This window comes from Ovis aries, chromosome 23, assembly GCF_016772045.2.
Source record: "Ovis aries strain OAR_USU_Benz2616 breed Rambouillet chromosome 23, ARS-UI_Ramb_v3.0, whole genome shotgun sequence".
Taxonomy (NCBI): domain Eukaryota; kingdom Metazoa; phylum Chordata; class Mammalia; order Artiodactyla; family Bovidae; genus Ovis; species Ovis aries.
This window is the reverse complement of record NC_056076.1, coordinates 20,780,192-20,803,447: the sequence shown is the minus strand read 5'-3', so window position 1 is coordinate 20,803,447 and position 23,256 is coordinate 20,780,192. Positions and strand designations below refer to the sequence as shown.

At 41.7% G+C, this 23,256-nt stretch overlaps 1 protein-coding gene across 9 annotated transcripts in view; it reads left to right on the top strand.

The window, feature by feature from the left end:
- Positions 1–23,256, top strand: part of FHOD3 (formin homology 2 domain containing 3) — a 528,593-nt gene that overhangs the window by 410,497 nt on the left and 94,840 nt on the right. For 8 of the 9 annotated variants that reach the window (XM_042239380.2, XM_027960707.3, XM_042239379.2 and 5 more), the window contains 2 exons: positions 11,627–11,761; positions 16,458–16,508. In XM_042239380.2, the coding sequence (XP_042095314.1) occupies positions 11,627–11,761; positions 16,458–16,508 (186 nt within the window). The remainder of the gene's footprint in view (positions 1–11,626; positions 11,762–16,457; positions 16,509–23,256) is intronic. The other variant, XM_042239375.2, reaches the window with a different exon arrangement.

Genomic DNA, 23,256 nt, shown 5'->3' with positions numbered 1-23,256 from the left:
CCAGGCGCACAGGTTTCAGCAGTTGCAGCACATGGGCTCATTAGTTGCAGCGCAGGCTCAGTAGCTGTGGAACATGGTCTTAGTTGCTGAGTCATGTGGGATCTTCCTGGATAAGGGATCGAACCGTTTCTCCTGAATTGGCAGGTGAACTTTTTACCACTGAGCCCACAAAGGTAGGCCTTATTATTCTTTTAAAAGCTGTAGAATCTGTAATGAAGTCACCTCTTTCAGTCCTAAAGTTTGTAATATTTGTCTTCTTTTTTCTCTAAGGAATCTGGCTAGAGGTTTATTAATTTTATTGATTTCAAAGAATCAGCTTTTGGTGTTACTCAACTGTCTAACTTTTTTTGTGTGATTGATTTCTACTCTATATACTTTTCTGGTTACTTTTAGTTAAATTTGTTCTTATTTTTCTAAATTGGAAGATGAAGCCAGTGTTTTGAGATTTATTGTCTTTTCTAATATAGGCATTTACTGTTATAAATTTTCTTCTAAGTATTGCTTTAGCTGCATTCCACAGATTTTTAACAGGTTGTGTTTTTATTTTAACTTAGTTCAAAATGCCTTTTTAATTTCCCTTTTGATTTATCCTGTATCCATAGATTATTTCAGAGTATTTATTTAGCTTATAAATATTTGTGGATTTTCCAGGTCTTTGTTATTGATTTCTAATTTAATAAAAATGGGGACAGAATTTTTTTTTCCTTTATTTGGAAGGAGCATGTATTTGTATGGGAGAATATAAATTTATAGAGCTTTATTTTATAGCCCAGAATATGGTTCATTGTTGCAAATGTTCTGTGTGCATTTGAAAAGAATATGTATCCTGATATTATTGGGTAGAATTAATTTTATATTTAAAGTGGGCTTTGTTTTGTTTTTGTAAACAGCATATGGTTGAGTCTTGCTCTTTTGTCTTGAATCTGATTACCTCTGCCTTTTAATGGGGATGTTTGAGCATTTATATATAATGTAAAGTCGATAATATTATCGACTTATGATTGATAAATTATTATTATGCTTGCTTTAAACAATCTATTGTCTTTTAAGCATATTTAAACAATGATAAATATGCTTTGTGTTCACATATTTTATATTTTTATTGTTTTTATTTCTTCGTGTAGATCAAGGTGCGTATGTGGTGTCGTTTATCTTCTACTTGAAGGATTTTCTTTAACATTTCTTGTGCTGAAGGTATACTGACGATAAGTTCCCTCTGTTTTTTGTATGTCAGTAAAGGCCTTTATTTCCCCTTCAGTTTTTAAAGGTAGAAAATTATATGTTGACAGGTTTTTTTCTTTCGGTGATTTAAAGATGTTTCTCTGCTTTCTAGCTTTCATCGTTTCTGACAAATACTCTGCAATAGTTTTTGTACCTCTGCAAGCAATATGTCATTTTTTCCTCTGGCTGCTTTTAAGATCCTCTCTTTATCACTGGTTTTAAAATGTTGATTTTGATATGCCTTAGTGTAGTTTTCTTCATTTTTAAATTTTTTTATGCTTGAGTTTTGTTGAGATTCTTGGATCTGTGGGGTGTAATTTTATCAAAATGGGAAAATTGTCAGTGCTTATTTCTTCACGTTTGGGGGTACTTTTCACCTCTCCTTTGTTTTGATAAGTTCAGTTGCATATATCTTGAGCAACTTGAAGCTTTACCAAAGTTTATGAGTGCTCTATTGATTTTTTTCAGTCTTTTTTCTCATTGTTCATTTTGAATAGTTTCTGTTTCTATGCAAGTTCATTATTTTGTCAAGTGTTACGCCCCTTTTCAGCTGGATTTTTAACAAATTGAAGCATAATTGACATACAGCATTATACCAGGTGTACAACATAGTGGTTCCACATTTGTATACATTGCAGAAGGGTTAACATCAAAAGCCTAGCTATGATCTGTCGCTTTCAAATATGAAGTGCAGCATTATTGACTGTAGTCATATTCCCATGACTTATTTATTTTATATTTGGAGGTTTTTATCTCTTAACGCCCTGCACCTATTTTGTCTAACTCCTCACCCTCCTTCTCTGGCAACCACCAATATGTGTACTTTATCTATGAGCTTGTTTAGTGTGCTCATTTGTTTTTTGTTTGTTTGTTTGTTTTTTAGATTCTACAAATGAATGAAATTATATGATATCTGTCTTTCTGTATCCTATTTCATAGTGTTCTTCTGTGTTACCACAAAAGCAAGATTTTACTCTTTTTGTGACTGAATAATATTCCATTGTGTAATATACACCACATAGCCTTTATCCACTTCACCCATCAGTGAACGTTTAGATTTCTGCATCTTGCCTGTTGTAAATAATGATCAATGAACATAGGGATGCATGTATCTTTTCAAATTAGTCTTTCTGTCTTCTTTGGATAAATATCTAGAAATGTAAGTTTTGGGTCATACGGTGGTTCTGTTTTTAATTTTTTGTAGGAACATCCATACTCTTTTCCATAATGTCTGCAACAACTTATATTTTACCAACAGTGAATCAGGGTTCCCTTTTCTCCACATTCTTGGCAGCACTTGTTATTGCCTATCCTTTTGATAAGTCTTTCTGACAGGTGTGAAATAATGTCTAACTGATGATTAGTGATACTGAGCATCCTTTCATGTGCCTGTGGTCCATCTTTGCGTCTTTGTTGGAAAAAGTCTGCTAGGTCATCTGAACTGAGCTCTTTTCTGTGCCTTTCCTGTCTGGACATGTTCATAGTTTGTTTAACTTCTTGTATCTATGGCCTGTAGTCATAATAACTTTTAATGTTTTAGCCTTCTAGTTCTACTGTCTGTGTCATTTCTGAATTGTTTTCAGTTGATTTATTTTATTTCCTCTTTATCAGTTATTTCTTAATAGATGCCACACCTTGTAAATTTCTCTCTCTTTTTTGGGGGGAGGATTCCCATAAACATTATTCAGCTTCATTCTACGGTGTAATTGATTCAGAAAGTTTTATTCTTGCAGGCTTTGTGTTTTCCCTATGTTTAATCCAGTATTTTACCACTGTTGAGGCAATGATCTTCTTACAACTTTAACTCATGCCACCTGACCCTTCGGCTTCTGCTTCTCCCTAGTGGCTCAGATGGTAAAGAATCTGCCTTCAACGTGGGAGACCCCACTCCAATATTCTTGCCTGGAGAAGTCCATGGACAGAGGAGCCTGATGGGCTATAGTCCATGGTGTTGCAAAGAGTCGGACACAACTGAGTGACTAACACTTTCACTTCCTCTCAACTACATGTTCTTTTCCTACCTTTCAGTTCCAAGTCCTGGGCACACGACTATGATTAGCTTGGCCTTCTACACCAGAAGCCTCACACAACCACTAGACAGCTTGCCTTTGGATGAACTGCCTTTGGGGAGGAACCCACCGTATTCACTCAGCTGTTGCCAGGGCTCAGGGTCCTATGCATAAGACATTATCTCAGTAGGTCCTCATCCTGTGGTTTCCCTTAGAGAATGGGCTGAGCATATAGACACATGGAGACTAGTGTCTACAGTTGTATCTGACTTGGTGCATCCTTGTTATTCAGCATCTAATTCATTCATCAGGTGACTCATCATGCATCTCTTCTAAGTGTCAGGAGACAGAGACAAATGAGAAAACAGGATCTGGCTTAGAAAGTTAGACTGCAGGAGGAAATATAGTAACATATGTAGAAATGATGAAGACCAAATTTAGGGTAGTGGTCATTTTTAGGAAAGAAATGAAAAAAACATTTAAACTGGTGCGTGTACTATGGCAAGTACTATACAAATGGTACTTTACTAAGTACCCGTGGTGCGGGGAGGGGAGGAATACAGGTCAACATGAGGGCTCCAGCCTGACAGGCCTGTTTACAAAGCTTAGCTCTGCTACATCCTGAACTTCTCCGTGCCTCTATTTTCTCATCTATAAAGGAGATAATAATAGAGCTTAGTACGAGAAGTTGTACTAATTAAAAGAGCCATTTTGTGCAAAATAATTGGCACACTGTGTTGTCTCCATAAACGTTCACTCATTACAAACCATATTTCAGTGCAGTCGAGTTCCTGCTCCAGACGTCCCAGAAAGGGAGGCCTGAACCAGATGGGATTTCTGGGGTAGTTCCTAGAGCCTTTTGCATCCAAGATTAAATATTGCAATTCCTCTTGCTCAGAGTATATCATCCGCTCCCTTGCAAAACCTCTCTGGCCTCTGGCCACCCGCATTCTTGTGTGGCTTCACTTGGTTGCAGCTGCCTTGGGTGTAACTCAGATGACTTCAGCTTCCCAGGTGCATTCCTGGTGGCACGCAGTCCTCATCACAGACCCAGCTCGGAGCCATGACAGAAAGGTTCAGATCAAACCCATAGCCCACTGTAGCCCCTCACGCTGAGAACTGCCACTGTCGTATTCCAGATCTAGCCTTGGAGACCACAGCTCAGACCTTCCTCTGTGTTTGTAGATTTTCCACTCCCAGCATAAAGTGATGTCTGTTGAGAGCCTCCTGTGACCCAGATGCTGTTCCAAGCAGGCTCCTACATACACTCTCACATAATATGGAGTATTATTATCTCCATTTTACAAGCAGGTAAACTGAGGCTCAGGGAGGTTAACTGACTGGCCATACTCAGGTTTTCTCAATCTAAAGCCCTCCATTGAATTCCTTTACACCACAGCTGGTCACCAGGCTGGCCAAGGTTAAACAGTGCAAAAGCTTCTAATCACTGTAGGCATTTTCCTGAAAGATTTCATATGAAAGGTAAAAATCTGTTATGGACGCCTTTATAAAGAGAAAAATTCACCACAGTAGCTTGAATTTGGGTATTTGGATATATTTGTTTTTAGCAATGATTTGGGATATTCCCTTTGTGTGGTTTGAATGCTTTCTAGCATTGATAGTCTAAGTGAGCTTATTTCCAGAAACAGGATTTACAGGGCCAGAGTTCATACTCTCACATATTGGGCATATCTAGATAGAGGGAGACCTAGGGAAATTTAATTTATTAATATTATATGTGTAGCTCTTGGTTCCTAGTATGACCAAAATGGCTTCTGTGCCATTATCCGGGACAGATAAGCTCATGGGGTGCTTTGGTCGTCCCTTCCAGCTCCAGGGGTCTGTGTTAGGGCATCCGAGAGAATGGATCTTGAGTTATAGAAGGCATTGTGCTCCACTTTAGGAGAAGAGGAGCCAGTCTTCATTGCTTCACCTTGGCATCTCACATCTTTCCTTCTGAAAGGAAAGAGCCTCCAGTGTTAACCCTGCCTGATAGTACATCACGTGTTAACCCTGCCTGATAGTACATTCACATGCCCTCTGGCCTCAGACCCAGCATGAGGTCTCCCTTTGCAGGGTCTCAGTAGACAGAGGATCATCTGCATTTCCCTTCCTTAGAGGCACCCGGGAAGAAATGACAGCATCCGCTCAACAAGATGGAACCCGTTTTATTTTCCCAAGTTCTAATACTGTTCTAATTTTAAATAAGCTCCAGTGTTCTCATCTGAAAGGAAATGATGTTAACGAATGATATAGAGAAGCTTCACTGTGAACTCATTAGTATAGCCACTAATGACCCATTATTAAGTTACCATGCTTGAAGGTTTTCCTGGAACAAGCTGATGTATTTAGAAGAACAAATTAAAGTCAGAAGCGCAAGGGGAAATGGCAAGGTTCTTATATTGTTCCTTACGCAAGAACTTCTCTCTCCTTCCTCTGAAAAGAGAACTCAAGACCCGAAGCTGCTGGTCCTTGAGACCACCACACAGGGCAGGCTGAGAGCTGAGCTATTAGTAGAATCAGATTCACCTAAAATAATAGTCCTGTGTAGTGCATGCGTGCTAAATTGCTTCAGTCTTGCCCGACTTTGTGTGACCCTATGGACTGTAGGCCACCCGGCTCCTCCGTTCATAGGACTCTCCTGGCAAGAATAATGGAGTGGGCTGCCATGCACTCCTCCAGGCGATCTTCCCAACCCAGGAATCTAGCCCACGTCTCTTACGTCTAACCTGCCCTGGCAGGCTGGCTCTTTACCACTAGTGCCATCTGGGCAGCCCCAGTCCTATGGAGGGTACCTTAGTTTTTGTTTCATTTTCTGTTTTCAAATCCTGTGATTGCACATAACTTTTAATGTTCAGCTAGCTTGGGGATTCAAAGATACTTGGGCTCCCCTGGTAGCTCAGATGGTAAAGAACCCACCTGTAATGCGGGAAACCTGGGTTCAATCCCTGGATTGGGGAGATCCCCTGGAGGAAGGCATGGCAACCCCCTCCAATGGAGAATCCCCATGGATGTAAGAGCCTGGTGGGCCACAGTCCATGGGGTTGCAAAGAGTCGGACATGACTGAGAAATTAAGCAGAGCACATTTTCATATATGTTTTTGTATTTTTTCTAAATATTCATGAATCCCTAAATAGTGTGTGGTTTTGCTTTGCTACTGCTGCAAAGTTGCTTCAGTCGTGTCTGACTCTGCGACCCCATAGATGGCAGCCCACCAGGCTCCATCCCTGGGGTTCTCTAGGCAAGAACACTGGAGTGGGTTGCCATTTCCTTCTCCAGTGCATGAAAGTGAAAAGTGAAAGGGAAGCCACTCAGTCGTTTCCGACTCCTAGCAACCCCATGGACTGCAGCCTACGAGGCTCCTCCATCCATGGGATTTTCCAGGCAAGAGTACTGGAGTGGGTTGTCATTGCCTTCTCCAGTGGTTTTGCTTTACATGTATTTAAACTTCATAAAAATGATAACATTCTCTTCATGTTCTTCAAATTACTTGTCACTATCAATATATCATGCTTTTAAAAATCATCCAAATTAGTCTATATCACTCTATTTCACTCATTTCTTCAGGTATAGAGTATTCCTTTGTATAAATACGCTGTGATTTTATTTTTTCTATTTTTTGATATTTATGCTGTTTCAAGTTATTAGCTGTAAGCAGTACAAAGCAGTGTAATACATTCTATTCTTGTATATGTCTGTCATCTTTATACATGCAAAGGTGTAAAGGTGTACTCTGTAGTATCAGCCTGGAAGTGGATTTTCTGGATTGTGGGATACACACATCTCCAGATGTATTCAGTGTTTCTCTGAAAGGATTTCGCCAGCTTACGCTCCCAGACGCAGTATATGGGGGTTCTTGTCTTGTTTTGTGTCTTCAGGCATGGATTTTTGTCAGTCTGCAACCTGGGAGGTGTGAAACAATATCTCACTATGAGTTTAGCTTGCATCTCCTCTCCCTGAATCCTAGTGAAGATGAGTGTTGTTCATGTATTTATTGATGATTTAATTTTCTTCTTCAGTAAAATACCCACTGTCTTTTGCTCATTTTTCCTTTGCCTGTTTTTCAGTAGGTAGTTTGTCTTTTTCATATGGATTCAAAGGAGTTCTCTTTGTATTGCTTACTAATACTTTGTGGTTTGTATGTGTTACAATTAGCTTCTGCCAGGCTGTGGCTTCTCTTTATTCTTACGCAGTCTTTCAGTATATATAAATTTATAAATATAACATGTGCATATGTATTAAAATTTCCCTTTTTGACTGCCCTTTGAGATTTCTAGTCTGAAAAAAATTCTTTTCTATCCTAATATCTAGATGTTGTAAAGTTTTGCTTTTTTACGTGTTTCACTTAAACTTCCCAGAATTTATTTTTGTGTTTGGCATGAGGAGGGGCTGCTGTATTTTTGTCTTACACGGCTAATAGTTGTGTCAGCACCATTTTAAATAGTCCATTTTTTGGTTTGTTTGTTTAGTTACTAAGTCCTGTCCAACTCTTTTGCGACCCCATGGATTGTACCCTGCCAGGCTCCTCTGTCTATGGATTTCCCAGGCAAGAATACTGGAGTCATTTGCCGTTTCTTTCTCCAGGGGATCTTCCCCACCCAGGGATTGAGCCTGTGTCTCCCGCATTGGCAGGTGCGTTCTTTACCGCAGAGCCACAGGGGAAGCCCAAATAATCCATTATGTCCCTACTAATCTGCAATGACATGTCTATCATGAATCAAGATGCCATTTGAGTATGAATTTGTCATTCCATGTCTCTGTTCTTGCACCAAGACCACCTTCACAATTAACCACTGTGGTTTTAGAATGGGCTTGATATCTAGTGGGGCCAGTGATCCGTTTTGTTCTTATTCAAAGTTGTCTTGGTCATCCTTGGATCTCAGTTCTTCCATAAACATTTTGGAGCCACCTTGTAATGTTCCATGAAAAATCCTTTTGGAATGTTGAATGAAATTGATTTGAAATTGTATAAGTTGGAAAAGAATTGGCATCTTTACTGTATTGAATCTTTCTATATGTAAATGTGATATAGTTGTCATTTATTTAGGCCTTTTACTAAGACGTTATAAGTCTTTCTTATAATAAAGTAATTTGTAGTTACCATGTAGTTAACTTAATAATTGTTACTGTTATATGAAAATACTATTTGCACATTTTTACATTGAGAAACCTTATTGGGCTCTTATTAATTCTAGTAACTTATGGGGTTTTTGGATTTTCTAAATAAATCATATTATCTCCTAAAGATGACATTGTATTTCTTTCCCTTCCTTATGCTTTTACTTGTTTATCTTAGTGTGCTGGCTAAGACTACCAGAATAATGTGAAATACAAGCAATTCTGGGAGTCTCCTATCATTTCTAATATTAAACTTAAATGTTTCAACATTAGGAATGATGCTTAACATAGTTTAAAAAATTTGTTTTTACTAAATAACCATTGTCAGGTTTAGAAAATTTTCTTCTGTTTCTAAAAGTAATGAGTTAATTCCATTCTGCTTTCCAAATTGTTGAGTTGCCCACTCGTTATGCTTTAGAAACATCCTAAAAATTTTAATATATAATCTCTTCATACATAGCCTTTTGATATATAGTCTTGATATAATACTCTTTGAATGTTTTCTAATTTTCTGTGTATTTCTTCTTTGACCCGAATTAATTAGAAGCATTTAAAAACTTCACAATTATATGGATTTTTCAAATGTATCTTCTTTTTTTGATTTTTTATTTATTTATAATTTAAATTTATTTATTTTAGTTGGAGGCTAATTACTTTACAATATTGTATTGGTTCTGCCACACATCAACATGAATCCACCACGGGCGTACACGTGTTCCCCATCCTAAACCCCCTTCCCACCTCCTTCCCTGTACCATCCCTCTGGGTCGTCCCAGTGCACCAGCCCCAGGCATCCTGTATCAAACCTGGACTGGCAATTCGTTTCTTATAAATCTATCTTCTTGTTATTTATTTTTAACTCAATTGTGTTGTGGTTAGGAAGGTAGCACACATGAAAACCAGCTCTTGTCATTCACTCATGAGCTTGAACTCTGTCACAGGATTGACAGTCGGTTTTTAAATAGTTTCTGTGTATTTGAAAAGATGATGTTTTCTTTAATTTGGGGCACCAGGTTATATATATATATATATATATATTCATCTGCTAGGTAAAATTTATTAAGCAGGTTAAACATGTCTATTTCATTCATAGCAGTTTCTCTCAGTCACTGTGTGAGAGGTGTAGGAAACCCCTCCACCTGATTGTGGATTAGATTTGGCTGCATGTAACAGAAAGATAAATACGTGATAGTAGCAAAAAGAAGATAGAAGTTATGTGAAACGTAACTTTGTTTATATGGATGATAAAATTCTCTCTATGCCTAAGGATCCAAGCTGACGTATTAGATGCTTAGTGAGCCCAGATTATAGGTGTTACTGAGCTTAGATCTGGCTCCTCACTGCTCAGAATCAGAATCAATACTCAAGATTCAAGTGCCAGTAGAAACAGAAAGCTTTCTTTAATCAGAAAGCCAGCATCCTGAGGAGAAGGTGGACTCATGTCCCCAAATCAACTGCAAGGATTTTTCTCAGCCTTGAACATCATTACAGGGCAAAGGGGAAAGTAACCTCACTTAATCACTGAGATGTGTGCACGCTCAGTCACTTCAGTTGTGTCTGACTGTTCGTGACCCTGTGCACTGTTGCCTGCCAGGCTCCTCAGTCCATGGGACTCTCTGGGCAAGAATACCGGAGTGGGTTGCCATGTCCTTCTCTAGGGGATTTTCCCAAGCCAGGGATCAAACCCACGTCTCCTGCATTGCAGGCAGATTTCTTTACTGACTGAGCTAGCAGGGAAGCCTCAATCATTGGAACAGAGGTGCAGATTCATTGCTATCTCCCGTTGCATGCAAGCTTCTCAGCTCCTTGTGATCTTTCTTTAGATGCTATCTTGTTCTCACAGTTTTTCATAGGATTACTGACAGGGAGACTGGGGAGAAGATACAGTCATCTGTTAATTACTTATTCTTCATTGTTACTTCTTTGATCTAAAGAAGAAACCAACAGGAAGCAAGATACTGTGTGATCAAAAGGTTTGAAAGGTGTGCCTGGGCCAGAGATGAGTAGAGCCTGGGGGTGCCTGGTTTAAGGTTAGTCATAATATAGTTTTGCTAAAGTGACGAATCAAAGGGGGCCTCCTGCAGAGAGCTTTCTCTTGCTGAAAGCTGCTTACAGAGGGTTTGGTTACTCCCTCCTTGTAGCAATTGGGGATGGTGGTTTCTTCCCTCTGCTTGTCCTCCCACCTCTGATGGGTTGCCAGAGGTGACTCACCTTTTCTAGGGGGAACAGCTGTGCGACTTATGGCAGAATGTGTGTGCTGCAATAGTCACATCTTTCTCTTGTGCTGAGGGACCTTGTGTTCCCCACGAGGCAGGCATATTCATCAAATTCAAGTAGGCGATCACCCAAGCTATATATCAGAAATATTTGTGTCTCAGTTTAGACGTTTTCCTAATAAACAAAGGTTCAGTTGTCTGTAACAGATTTTATTATTCCCCAGAGGTCCAACAGACTCTCCTTCCCATCTAACCCTCTTCTTTATATTTCATATAATTGCCTAATTTTGCCTTCTTCCACCCATTCTCCTAACTGAACATTTTCTGTGGTTGCCCTCTGATTCTTCACTAAGGCCTTCACATAGCTGACCATCCCCAACACAGCATCTTCAGTGAACAGTCCAGATTATTTGTGTGGTATCATCAAGAATCAAGTGCTGTCCTTTGAACAAGCTGCTTGTTCATGGACACTTCTTGACATGGAAGTGAAATTTCCTTAATTCCATTCAGATTTCAGACCATTGCCTTTTTTTTTTTTTCTCGTTATCTGTCATCCCTTGTTTCAAGATGATACAATTAATTATTTGGGGAAGTATATTGAGAAAGTGGTGTATGGCAAAATATTTTTAGTACACGTAAAAGAGAAAACAGTTTTAGGCTGAATGTTTCTTCCAAGTCATCAGAGTCTTATCAGAAACCAATTTTAAAATGCGCGCGTGTGTGTGTATGGAGAAAATATGTGTTTATATTTTAAGCATATCCTGGAATACTTTTTTGATAATAATATCACTCATTATTGATGACTGCTTATGTGCCAAGCCTGCTGCTTGGTATTTTATATGCATTATCACCTTTTTGTCCTCTGAGCATATAAAGCAAGTTACTTATCTCCATTTACAGATGAAGATCTTGGAACAGAAGCCTGAGACACTCAGTGATTTCCCCTAGCCATTCCCTAGGTACTGGCAGACCCTCCGTTCTAACCAAGGCTGACTGATTCCTACATTAGTCCTTTTAATCACTGGACAAGTCACTCAAACACTGACTCATTGTATCTTTAGGTCATCACTGAGTGGTCTTCTCACGTCATCCTTTAGGCAGCACCAAGAGTCCTTGGCAGCAGAGAGAGAGAGGCGGCGACAGGAGAGAGAGGAAAGGTTGCAGAGAATAGAACGAGAGGAAAGAAACAAATTCAGGTAAGAGGATTCACAATTGTTTTCAATGAGAAACTTAAAGCACATGCCTTCACTGTTGCATATGGTTAATACTGGTATTAAAGGATTAGGGGTTAATATGCTTGCTTCCGATCCTCCCTCTGTTTTCAAGAAAAGCAAGCCTGAAACAGGCTTGATCTGGTTTGTTGTGGCCTGTCTTCCTTTAACCTATGACAGGAAACAGAGCCAGCCAGCCAGATTCAATTAAGGCCTGTGTGTTCTTGGGGCCTTCATTATCTAAAATGGTTTTATCCAGGCCTTCCTGAAGGCAGAGGACCTAATTGGCTTAATTTGACATTTTCCCCTGAAGCTATTCATGTTTTATTCATATTCTATTGGACACCTAAAAGAAAATGCTTTTCCACTTTCTGGGTTCTTACTCCTTGTAGCAATATTTCATATTTTTTAGGCAATAATATTTCCTCCTATGGAGGAGAAGAAGGCATTGTATTGATTAGTCCCAGGCCATTGTCCCCCCTGGTCTCTTTGGTCTCTGTCCAGCTCTAAAGATGTGTTCTTGGGTGCCCCACTCCAGCTTCTGTGTCTTGGCCTGTCTGTTCTGCTGAATCCAGGAACTCTCCCTTTCTCCTTCAGTCAGATCAGCCTTTCCCCCCATCCTCCTGATCCACGTCCTAACACTCCTCTGGCCTGGGTTCGTGCTGTGGAGTTCTTTTGAAAAGGCGGGACACTTGGTTCGTCTTTTCTTACACCTTCATTCCTCCTTCTCTTCCTTTCTTCCCTTTGTCTTTCCCCTCCTTCCCTCTGGGCTTCTCCATCTCCTTCCTCCGCCCTCCTTCATCTTCCCATTCATCTCTCCCGTAGTTTCTACACTCTTTTTTCTTCTTATTTCTCTCCCATCTCCACTTCCTGTTTCCTCCATTCACTTTTTTTTGGGAAACAGTCTTCGATCAATCACTCACAGTGAAATCTACGAAGGATGTAAAGCATTGTCAAGGAGGATTTACAAGTTCAATAATGTTTTCTTTTCCCAGCAGCCAAAAAGAGTATAGACTTCTCTGTTCATGGGATTTTCCAGGCACGAATACTGGAGGGGGTTACCATTTCCTCCTCCAGAGGATCTTCTGACCCAGGAATCAAACCTGCATCTCTTATGTTCCCTGCATTGGCAGGCAGGTTCTTTAGCACTAATCATAAAATGAGCAGAGCTGTGAATTTGCCTTACCCATAACTCACTACTATATGAAAACAAGTATCCCGACTCTGGTGGGTAAAAAACTAATCCTGACTTTCGTAAGATGGGGATTCACGAGCTGCATGAAGTAGAGCAACATCATTATCACACCATAACTGTATGGTGTATCTTGAGCTGTCAGATTTCCACCAAACGATACATGGAAAGGCCAGACCTGTATGCACCATTTCTCACGAGGTAGCTCTGGAAGTTGTCACTTTTGGAAAAACCAATTTGTAAAACTGCTGGAACAGTTTAGATGCTTCATGATTCAGGGCTTTCTGAGAGCTCCACATATTTCGCCACCAAATAGCAGCAGAGCATCTGACTGAAACACATGGAAAATTCAGAGACTAGCTTACACATTTAAGATTTTGATTGAAAACCTCTTAAAACAAGGTACCAGATCTGGGAAAGAGGAAATCAGCATGCTCCCTTCTGTCTCTTCTATGCCATCACTCAATGTAGCCATCAGTCATGGACAGGTTTAAAGCGTGGGGCTCTGAAAACTCTGAACTGGAAAAGAGAGCAGGTGAATTGGGGATGGAGACTAGCATTCAAAGTTCCACCAAAACCAGGGAGAGTTCACCATTTTTCCCTCCAATATCACATGGCATGACTCAAAAGCATCCCCAAACCCAGAAGCACATGCCAGGCGTGAACTGAAAGAGCTCTAAGAGAACGCCTCTTTTTCTGGACTGTTGCTGTTGTTCAGTCACCAAGTCATGTCTGACTTTTTGCCAACCATGAACTGCAGCACACCAGGCTTCCCTCCTTCACTGTCATCCAGAGTTTGCTCAAACTCATGTCCATTGAGTTGGTGATGTCATTCAAACATCTCATCCTCTTTCACCCCTTCTCCTGCCCTCAATCTTTCCCAGCATCATGATCTTTTCCAACAAATTGACTCTTTGCATCAGGTGGCCAAAATATTGGAGCTTCAGCATCAGTCCTTCCAATGAGGAGCAGCAAAAGGAATTCCTGAGGGTTGGAGAGTTGAGAAGTCTGCTGTTTCATCTTATTTTTTTCTTTGTACCTCTCCTAGCCTCCAAGCAATATGGTTACAGAAGCACAGTGATGACATTAGTGTCCAGGCAGGTGCCTAAAACTCAGGGAGGGAACCCTTCCTGTGCTCAGAAGAGCGTCATGCAAGAACACTTCTTTTCTCCATGTCTCCCCCTGCTGCATTGCCCTGTAAGCAGATGGAGGTACTGAAAGCCTGTAGCAGAGCAGGGAAAGTAAAGCCCACATTTTTTGCCCAGAGGACCAGGAAGGGAGACCTAAAGAGTCCAGGAAATGATGGGAAAGTTATGAAAAGTAGAGAGGTCACGAGAGCAATCCAGAGGTCATCTCTAGTTTGTGCACATGTGACTCAGAACCTAAACCGGACACCACAAACTTTGAAAACTAAGTTCAGAGTAGAACACACTTAGGTATCAGACGGGCCACTGGGTGGTGCATATTAGGACCTGATATGAATAGCATTAAAATATTTGAGAACTGATCTAATACTGGAACCAATATCAGAAGGCAATCAGAGCTTACAGGCTGAGCCTAACTTGGTTGATTGCCTGCTAAAGGAAAATAATCAAGATTCTTCATAGAATTTAAATAAGGCTCAGAGTCTCATTGCATAATATTTAAAATATACAGAATGCAATCCAAAACAATTTGTCATAGGAATCCAGGAAAAAAAAAAGTCTTCAAAGGGAAAAGAGAATCAAAATATGCTGAACACAAAAGGACATAGATGTTGCCATTATCAGACAAAGACTTTAAAGCAGCTGTTATAAACATGTTCTAAGTTGTAAAGGCAAATACTTTTGAAACAAATGAAAAGTCTCTGGAAAGAGATGGAAAATATAAAGAAGAAGCAAATGGAAATACATATAGAAGCAGAAGATACAGTAACCAAAATAAAAAAGGCTTTGAATGGTTTCAGCAGCAGAATAGAAATGAGAGAAAAGTCAGTGAATTTGAAGATGAAACAATAGAAATTATCCAATCTGAAAGACAAAATGAAATACTGAAAAAAAAAAAAAAAGAACAGTGCCTCATGGACCTGTGAAATAATACATCTTAGCATTTGTGTCTTCGAAGTCCCAGAAGAATGGGACAAGAGTGTATTGTAATATGTATTCAGCCCATATATTGGTAGTGTAAGAATTAGACCTGGGCAACCTCGTCTTCAGAGACCATGCTCATAACTAACTATTCACTATTTTCTCTTGGTCACCAAAGAATCTCATTCATCCTTTAAGAACATAGTGAGATCCTGGCAAAATAAGCCTGTCTAGAAAGGAATGCTGATTATCAGTACAGACCACACAGAACTACTGATTATGATGACTTCAATTCTATCCTGAAAATCTGAGGATGTGAATGAAAAGAAATTCAAAGAAGGAAATAGGAAAAGCTCTACAGAATCATGCCTGAGATTAGCCATATGGCTGACCCCTTATCAGCCACCTCATTGATATAAGTTATTCATGTTCCTTGTGCTGTTTTCTTTGCAAAGCATTCTTATCTGTTGTTATTTTTGTTGAATATTATCATAATTTTCCCGGGTTATGGGAAATGTTATTTCTAGTGTGGTGGGTGATGAGAATGGATGTTTATAAATAATAACACATTTGTGCCTTTGTTGCTTTTTCTCCCCTCTCCTAACCTGGTTTAGTTGCTCTTACCATCCCTTTCTATCCAGCTATCAGTGCACAGAGGGGTAGAGAACTTAAGCTACCTTATGAGGTTCAGTGTAGAAAACTGTCATGTCACCGTTCTCCAGGAAAATAAATAGTTTACTGAGAAGGGACTGACCATACAGTCTTACATTTAGATTCAAGTTGGAACCTTACCAGGAGAAATAGACAAACAAGCATTAAAATCAGACAGATTTGGGCATATTATGGATAAAGACAAGAGAGAATGCACAAAAGCTTCCAGTGATCTCTGCTTAGAAACTGAAGTGTGAGGGATTCAGAGGAAGAATCTTGGGCTGTGGAAGGCATATCTAAACTGTGGAGTGCATTGCAAAATGGCCAAGACACTTGGGCCCACTCAAATTTAAATCTTGAGATGAATGTTGGGGAGTTACCAGAGTTTGGTTGTGTGGTACTCACCTCTGAATACTACTGCTTGCTTGTCATTGCCATATCTTATTGATGAATTGGTTTACCTTTTAAAAATCTTTTTGTCTCACCCCTCTTCCCCATATACTTAAAGTCTTCTTTCTGAAGCGTAATTAGAGTTCTGAATGAATCCAGTAATCCCTTGTTTTCATCTCTGTGATTTTATAGAAAAATTTAGTACTTTTAAAGTGCAGCCTTTATGTTTATATTTTTAAAATTTAACAATAACCACTTTCCATTTCTGAGATGAGAGTCAGCTTTCATGATATAGTCTGTTAATAATTTCTTGGCAATTTTATGAGCCTCTAATTCTGTTGTTTTCCTTCCCCATTTTGTTTGTTTTGCATATTTCGATTAGCCGAGAGTATTTAGACAAAAGAGAAGAACAAAGACAAGCAAGAGAAGAAAGGTTTGTATATCTCTTCTTTCCCATTGTAACCAAATGGCATGTGACTTTGGTAGTTAAAATACAATAGCTTCACCTAAGACCTAAGACCTTGGGGAGCTGGCATTTTGCAGAATAGAGTGTCCTGGTTATCTCCATTTTCCAAGAAAGTACAGATTAATTATTTAGTGCCATCATGGTATGAGATATATGTGTGTGTTCCTCCAAAACTTCTCTAAATAAACATATAGTTTAGCTTATTGGCATGTGGTATATATTTTAAATGTCTTTCTACTACCACTATTGAGCCTGGGTTAGGTGTCCCTCCTGTGTGTTTCCAAGTCATTTGTTCAGCATTTCTTCCACAAATACTTGAGCCCACACACTATGCCAGGCACTGGCTAGGGTGCCAGACCCTCCTGAGATTCTCCCTGGAGGTGCCTGACCACTTACCCATCCCCTTACTGAACTGTACTCAGTTCCTGCGTGGCAGGAACCATACCTGATTTTCCTTGGTGTCCCAGTGCCTGCCATAGGGCTTGCAGATAGCAGACACTTAGGAAGAATGTATTGAATAAATGAGGCTTCCCTGGTAGCTCAGCGGTAAAGAATTTGTTAGCAATGCAGGAGACATGGGTTTGATCCCTGGGTTGGGAAGATCCCATGGAGAAGGAAATGGCAACCAGCTCCAGTATTCTTGCCTAGAGACTCCCAGACTCCTAGACAGAGGAGCCTGGTGGGCTACTGTCCACGGGGTTGCAAAGAGTCAGATATGACTTAGCAACTAACCAACAACCAACAATTGAATAAAGGAGCAAAAGAACCAACAGCTTTAAAATATTTAAGCTGTAAACCAGTTTGTTCATTTCAATGGCAACATACTTTGGATCCCTTTAAACCATATCAAGTTAATATATTCAGTGTCTGGTAAACTTAGATAAGCAAAGGAAATTGCTTTTGGAGGTAGACCAGCAAAAGGCAAGTTTACCCCCTAGCACTGTCCAGCTGTACAGTTATGAGAGCTGGACCGTAAAAAATGCAGAGTGCCAAAGAATTGATGCCTTTGAACTGTGGTGCTGGAGAAGATTCCTGACAGTCCTTTGGATAGCAGTGAGATCAAACCAGTCAATCATAAGGGAAATCAACCCTGAATTCTTGTTGGAAGGACTGATGCTGAAGCTGAAACTCCATTGTTGGTCATCTGATGCAAACAGCTGATTCATTGGAAAAGTCCCTGATGCTGGGAAAGATTGAGGACAGAAGGAGAAGAGGTTGTCAGAGGATGAGATGGTTGGATGGCATCACCGATGCAATGGACATGAACTTGGGCAAACTTAGGGAGATGGTGAGGGACAGGGAGGCCTGGCTTGCTGCAGTCCATGGGTCACAAAGAGTCGGACCCAACTCTGCGACTGAACAGCTGTCCAGCCTGCAGTTATTCCTTCCACCACCAGGTGGGGGTTACTGCACGGAGAGACTGGAAAGGCTGGGTTCATACCAGAGCCAGTCCGGAACCAATCAGTCTCAGAACTATGCCAGTAAAAAGTGGAATTGTGCTAATTTTTTTTAGACACCATCAGCTAAATAGATCAGGACAGTCTGAGACAGGGAAGAGTGGAGACTGTCTGTGTTCAATTTAAAAGTTAGATGCTTACGTCAGCCTCATAAACAAAACCATGGCATTACTTTAATTCCAGTGTTCTATTAGATTATTGCCATCCTGATAACCAGTTGTGGCCAGCAAATTTATAGTGAAAGATGCTGGTAAAGAAACTCTAGTAAGTACCTGTTTTTTGTTGTTTGTTACACTGGAGGACATGACATGGACTCCCTTGACAGTCCAGTGGTTAAGACTTTGCCTTCCAATGCAGGAGGCATGGGTTCGATCCATGGTCAGGGAGCTAGGATCCACATGCCTCACAACCGAGAGACCAGAACATAAAGCAGAAGCAATATTATAACAAATCCAGTAAAGACTAAAAAAAATATGGTTCACATTAAAAAAAAATCTTAAAAGAAATCAAGTTGTATCTTTTAGCTTTCCCTCTGGGCTCTGAACTTTTTGGAGCTTTTGGACAGCTTGACAGTCATGTTGTATCTGGACAGGCAGGACTTTAAAGCTCCTGGAGAGAAGACCAGCTACTGTGTGCGTCAAAATATGAGCTGGTTCAGACTGGAATCTAGTTTTTTCCAAATTGCTGAGGGCTGCCTCTTTCTGCATATTATTTACTACTCTTTCCCCCAAAGTAGAGCATCACTTACCTGGAAAACTCACGCAGAGGAGGTTTCTACTCCTCTTCTCTGGCCTCCGCTCTCTCCCCCACACCACCCGCCACCCTGGGTCTTCTTAGCTGGTGCGGGAGTGGGTTCTCCATGGCCCCATGTGGGATTCTTTCTGTACAGCCTGCCTTTCTGTTTACCTGAGATTTGGGGAAGCAGCCAAGTGTTTTCCTTTGATTTGGACCAGCCACTTTTCCTGGTTAGTTGGCTGTTTGAATTACCTGGTAAAGATGGAAGTGAGGGAGATATACCTTCATCCCTTGTTGGAAAGCAGTTGGGAGTTTCTGGTAAGCCAGGAAAAGATAAGATTTCCAAGTTATAATGGAACTTGGAAATGGATGGGAAAACTAATGGAGATCAGAGGTGGAAAGAGACATGGAAGAGAACTCCATCTGTTAACTCTTCAGGGTGGAGCCAGGCATGTTTGTTTGGTCCCATAACTCAGAAAAGACAGCCAGACTCACAGCAGAGAGGTTTTGAGGTTCATATAACCTAGTGTAATGAGATGAATGTCATTCTGCTATTTTGGAGGGTAATGGCCATGCATACGAATTTGGTTTAATTTTTAATTTTAAAGTTTCATGTCATCCCATTCCATAATTTTAGTTAAGCTGTTTTATTGATAATGGTGCAGATTCAGAGTAAGTCTATGTTAGGTCTGTTTCTAATTTTTTGTAAGGTGGCTCAGAGGTTAAAGCGTCTGCCTCCAATGCGGGAGACCCGGGTTCGGTCCCTGGGTCGGGAAGATCCCCCTGGAGAAGGAAATGGCATTCCACTCCAGTATTCTTGCCTGGAGAATCCCATGGACGGAGAAGCCTAGTAGGTTACAGCCCACGGGATCGCAAAGAGTCAGACACGACTGAGCGACTTCACCTCATTATAAGAAAGTCTCTGTCTGATATTGATTGACTAAATGTTCATGAATGATTCTTTTTTTAGGGGTGATAAGGAATGAGATCCAGGCTGGGAATCTTTGGGTTGGGGTGGGGGTCAGGGTGAGAGTGGTCTGAGGGAGCTGGCAGGATTTGGAGAGGAGGTGCCTTATGGGAAGCAGAGGTTCTGGGGACAGAGTGCAAATGGGACAGCTGGGACTGGGAGAGGATTTGGGAAAGTATGCATCAAAGTGACCCGGAAGCAGTAAGAGCAGATTCTGAACATGATCTGAGGACAGACTAGAAGTTAGAGGGAGTTTGGTTTAAGGGAGAATTTCCAAGCACTTGGGTGGCAGGAAGAGTCATTAGTAGGTGTGGTGAAAAGTCATGCAGGGTTTCTACTGGACCCTGTGTAAAGAGCCTAACTTATGCCCCCTGGATGGTAGTGACACCAGCCTGCCACCCACAGCCCTGGTGGGCATTGCTGCTGTCGCTTCAGTCGTGTCTAACTCTGTGCAACCCCATAGACAGCAGCCCACCAGGCTCCACCATCCCTGGGATTCTCCAGGCAAGAATAATGGAGTGGGTTGCCAGTTCCTTCTCCAATGCATGAAAGTGAAAGTGAAGTCGCTCAGTCGTGTCTGACTCTTCATGACCCCATGGACTGCAGCCTACCAGGCTCCTCTGTCCATGGGATTTTCCAGGCAAGAGTACTGGAGTGGGGTGCCATTGCCTTCTCTGGGTGGGCATTGAGTTCATTACAAAGTCTGTTTCTCTAATTCTCACTGAACTATGAGTGCCACAAAGGTACGTATTTTCTTATTTATTATTAAATCTCTAGTGCCTACTAGAGATTTAATAATTTAGATTTGGGGAGTTTGTGATGGACAGGGAAGCCTGGCGTGCTGCAGTTCATGGGGTCACAAAGAGTCGGACACGACTGAGCGACTGAGCTGACTTAACTGAGTGCTTTTAGTTTTTAGCACATGAGAGGCACTCAGCAGAATATTTAATAAATAATGAAAGGATAAATGAATTAGATGTAGACAGAGGCAAGATAATGAGAATGTTTCCATGAGGGTAGGCAAAATGAAAAGTATTTTGAGTCGAGGGCATAGTCTGTTGATAGAAACCCAGTACTTTGTTCCTAGGAAGCTACGTCAGAGTCTGTTGATTGGAGGCGGTGTTGCTAGGCAGCCGAGGTGTGACCGTCATCAAATGGGCTGGTGGGCTCCTAGGATCGAGCAGCGCTTAGATCACTCTCACAGGGAAGGTCGGGATAGAGGTCCAGCTTCCTCCCCAGGTTTTGCCAGAGGTGTCCATGGGGCAGGAGAGGTTTCTGAGCTTGAAGGTCTCCATGCTCGGTAGCCTGGCGCTCTCGGAGCATGCCTATCACCACTCCACCCATCATGGGAACACAGAAATATGGCAGCTCTCGACCCTTGGGCCTCCCCGCCTCTGCCATGTTTTAATGTTAATTGTGGAAAAGTATACATAACGTATAACTTACTGTTTTAACCATTTTAAAATGTATAATCCAGTAGTGTTAAATACATTCACATTTTTGTGCAACTAGCCTCCAGTACTCTTTGTCTATAGAACTGACCCCTTAACCCTAAATCCTGCCATTTTTGTCTGTCAGCTAAACATCCTAAAAACAAGTCAGATTAAACCCCTGACTCGTCCCCTCCGCCTGTCTCAGGGATCCTCAAGGGTGACATCCATGAGCCAAGAGGTGCACAGGAATAGTCTCTGAGAAGTCTGTCCAGACCCTGGACCTGTGGGGTCCCCCTTGAAAATGGGGTGAACCCTTGACTGCCAGCACATACCTGCCAGCCTGGCTGCCCACAGGGAGGGGACCAGAGAGGCCAGGGTGGGGCTGGCTGAAATGGAGGTTGGTGAAGGGTTGTCCTCGTGGCCTGAAGCCTTCTGTGTGGGGCTTCGTTACTTCTCTCCCTGATTTTGCTAGAGCATCGCTTGCCTCCTCTATGATCCCCATCTCTGGGACATGTCCAGATCCTCTTGTTTGCCCTGGATTCCTCCTGCCCCCTGCCCTTGCCACTTGGACTCCACGTGGGGACACGTGTGCCCGTGATGGGATCTCCTGGCCTCCCAGCCTTCCTGGCCTTCCATTTGCCCCCAGCCCTTTTATAATAAAATACAGGCCCCGACACTTGCCCTCAAGACCACTATCTTCCACGATCCCTGTCGCTTCCACCACCTGGTAGTTTTTGGGGGCCCATCTGCATTAACTTCAGAAATATCTCCTTTTTGGTACTTTTGCTACTTTTTGAGAGATGATGTTGTTGGCAAGGAAAGTCCAGAGTCTCTAAAGCTTGCTTTCTGGGTCGAGTTTCACCCTGTTAACCGTGAGACAGACATTTGTAAATGCAAATCCACTTCATGCGTTTTACCAGAGAGTCACCAGGAAAGTAGGCTCACTCCCCAAGAAAGTGAAATCGGGTGGCCCTGCCCTCTGGCGCCCTGGGCTGCAGGGAGATGAGAGCAGGTGGGCTGCTCCTGGTGGGTTCTTTGCCTGCTTCCCATCAGCCCATGAATGCACAGTGCCCAGGGAAAGAACTGAGAATGGTCATCTTCCTGTTCTCAAAAAGTCCTATCACCTGCGTGTTGAAAACAGACTTAACGTACGTGAAAAGATGACTAAATATGCCAGGCAGTAAATGTGAAATGCTATCTGAGTTGAATGGTCTACACATCCAACATGAGTTCAGAGGCAAGGGCAAGATCACTTCCAGCTGTGGTGGTCAAAACAGGGCCCCCCTGGGGGAGATGTGCGTGCGAGCCCGTCCTGGGGCCTGGCGGGAGAGCTGTGATGACTGCAGACCTGGGAGCCACACCCCCTGAAGGATGGATGAAGAAATGTGTTCTTTCTAAAGACATTCTTTTAAAAGGTTCAGTTTGTGTGCTCTGCCTTTCTTATCCAGCTGAAGTCAGAGCGCCGTGTGTGCAGTGTCTGGGTGGGGGCTACAGGGTCTAGGGCTGGGGGCTTGCCCTTGGGAAGTAACTGAGGCAGTGAGTTTGGGTGGATGTGAGTGAGGGTCTGGATTAAGCGTTTGCAAAGTTTTGTGGTGGTATAATAGTCAAAAGGGGTTTCCCAGGTGGCGCTAGTGGTAAAGAACCCGCCTGCCAATGCAGGAGACATCGGAGACGTGGGTTTGAGCCCTAGGTTGGGAAGATTCCCTGAAGTTGGGCATGGCAACTCACTCCAGTATTCTTGCCTGGAGAATCCCATGGACGGAGGAGTCTGGTGGGCTAGAGTCCATAGGATTGCAAAAGAGTCGGACACCGCTGAAGCGACTTAGCATGCACGCACACATGATCGTCAAAAACCTGCTACAGCTGAGTTCATGAATTTATTCCTGAACAAATAATGACGGGTAAAATTAGCAGACATCTGGAAGAGGCACATATTTCAGAGTTATTTTGGTCTAATCTATAAAGCACTCTATGAGGAATATGATTGGTAGCTGGTCTTAATAAACAGTTAGTGGGTTCTGCCTGCCTGAAATGCAAAACAGATGTATCTTTGTTCTTTTAAACTGACTTTGATGAATAAACTATATGTGACGTCAGGGCCAAGCTATTGGATGTCTGAGTCC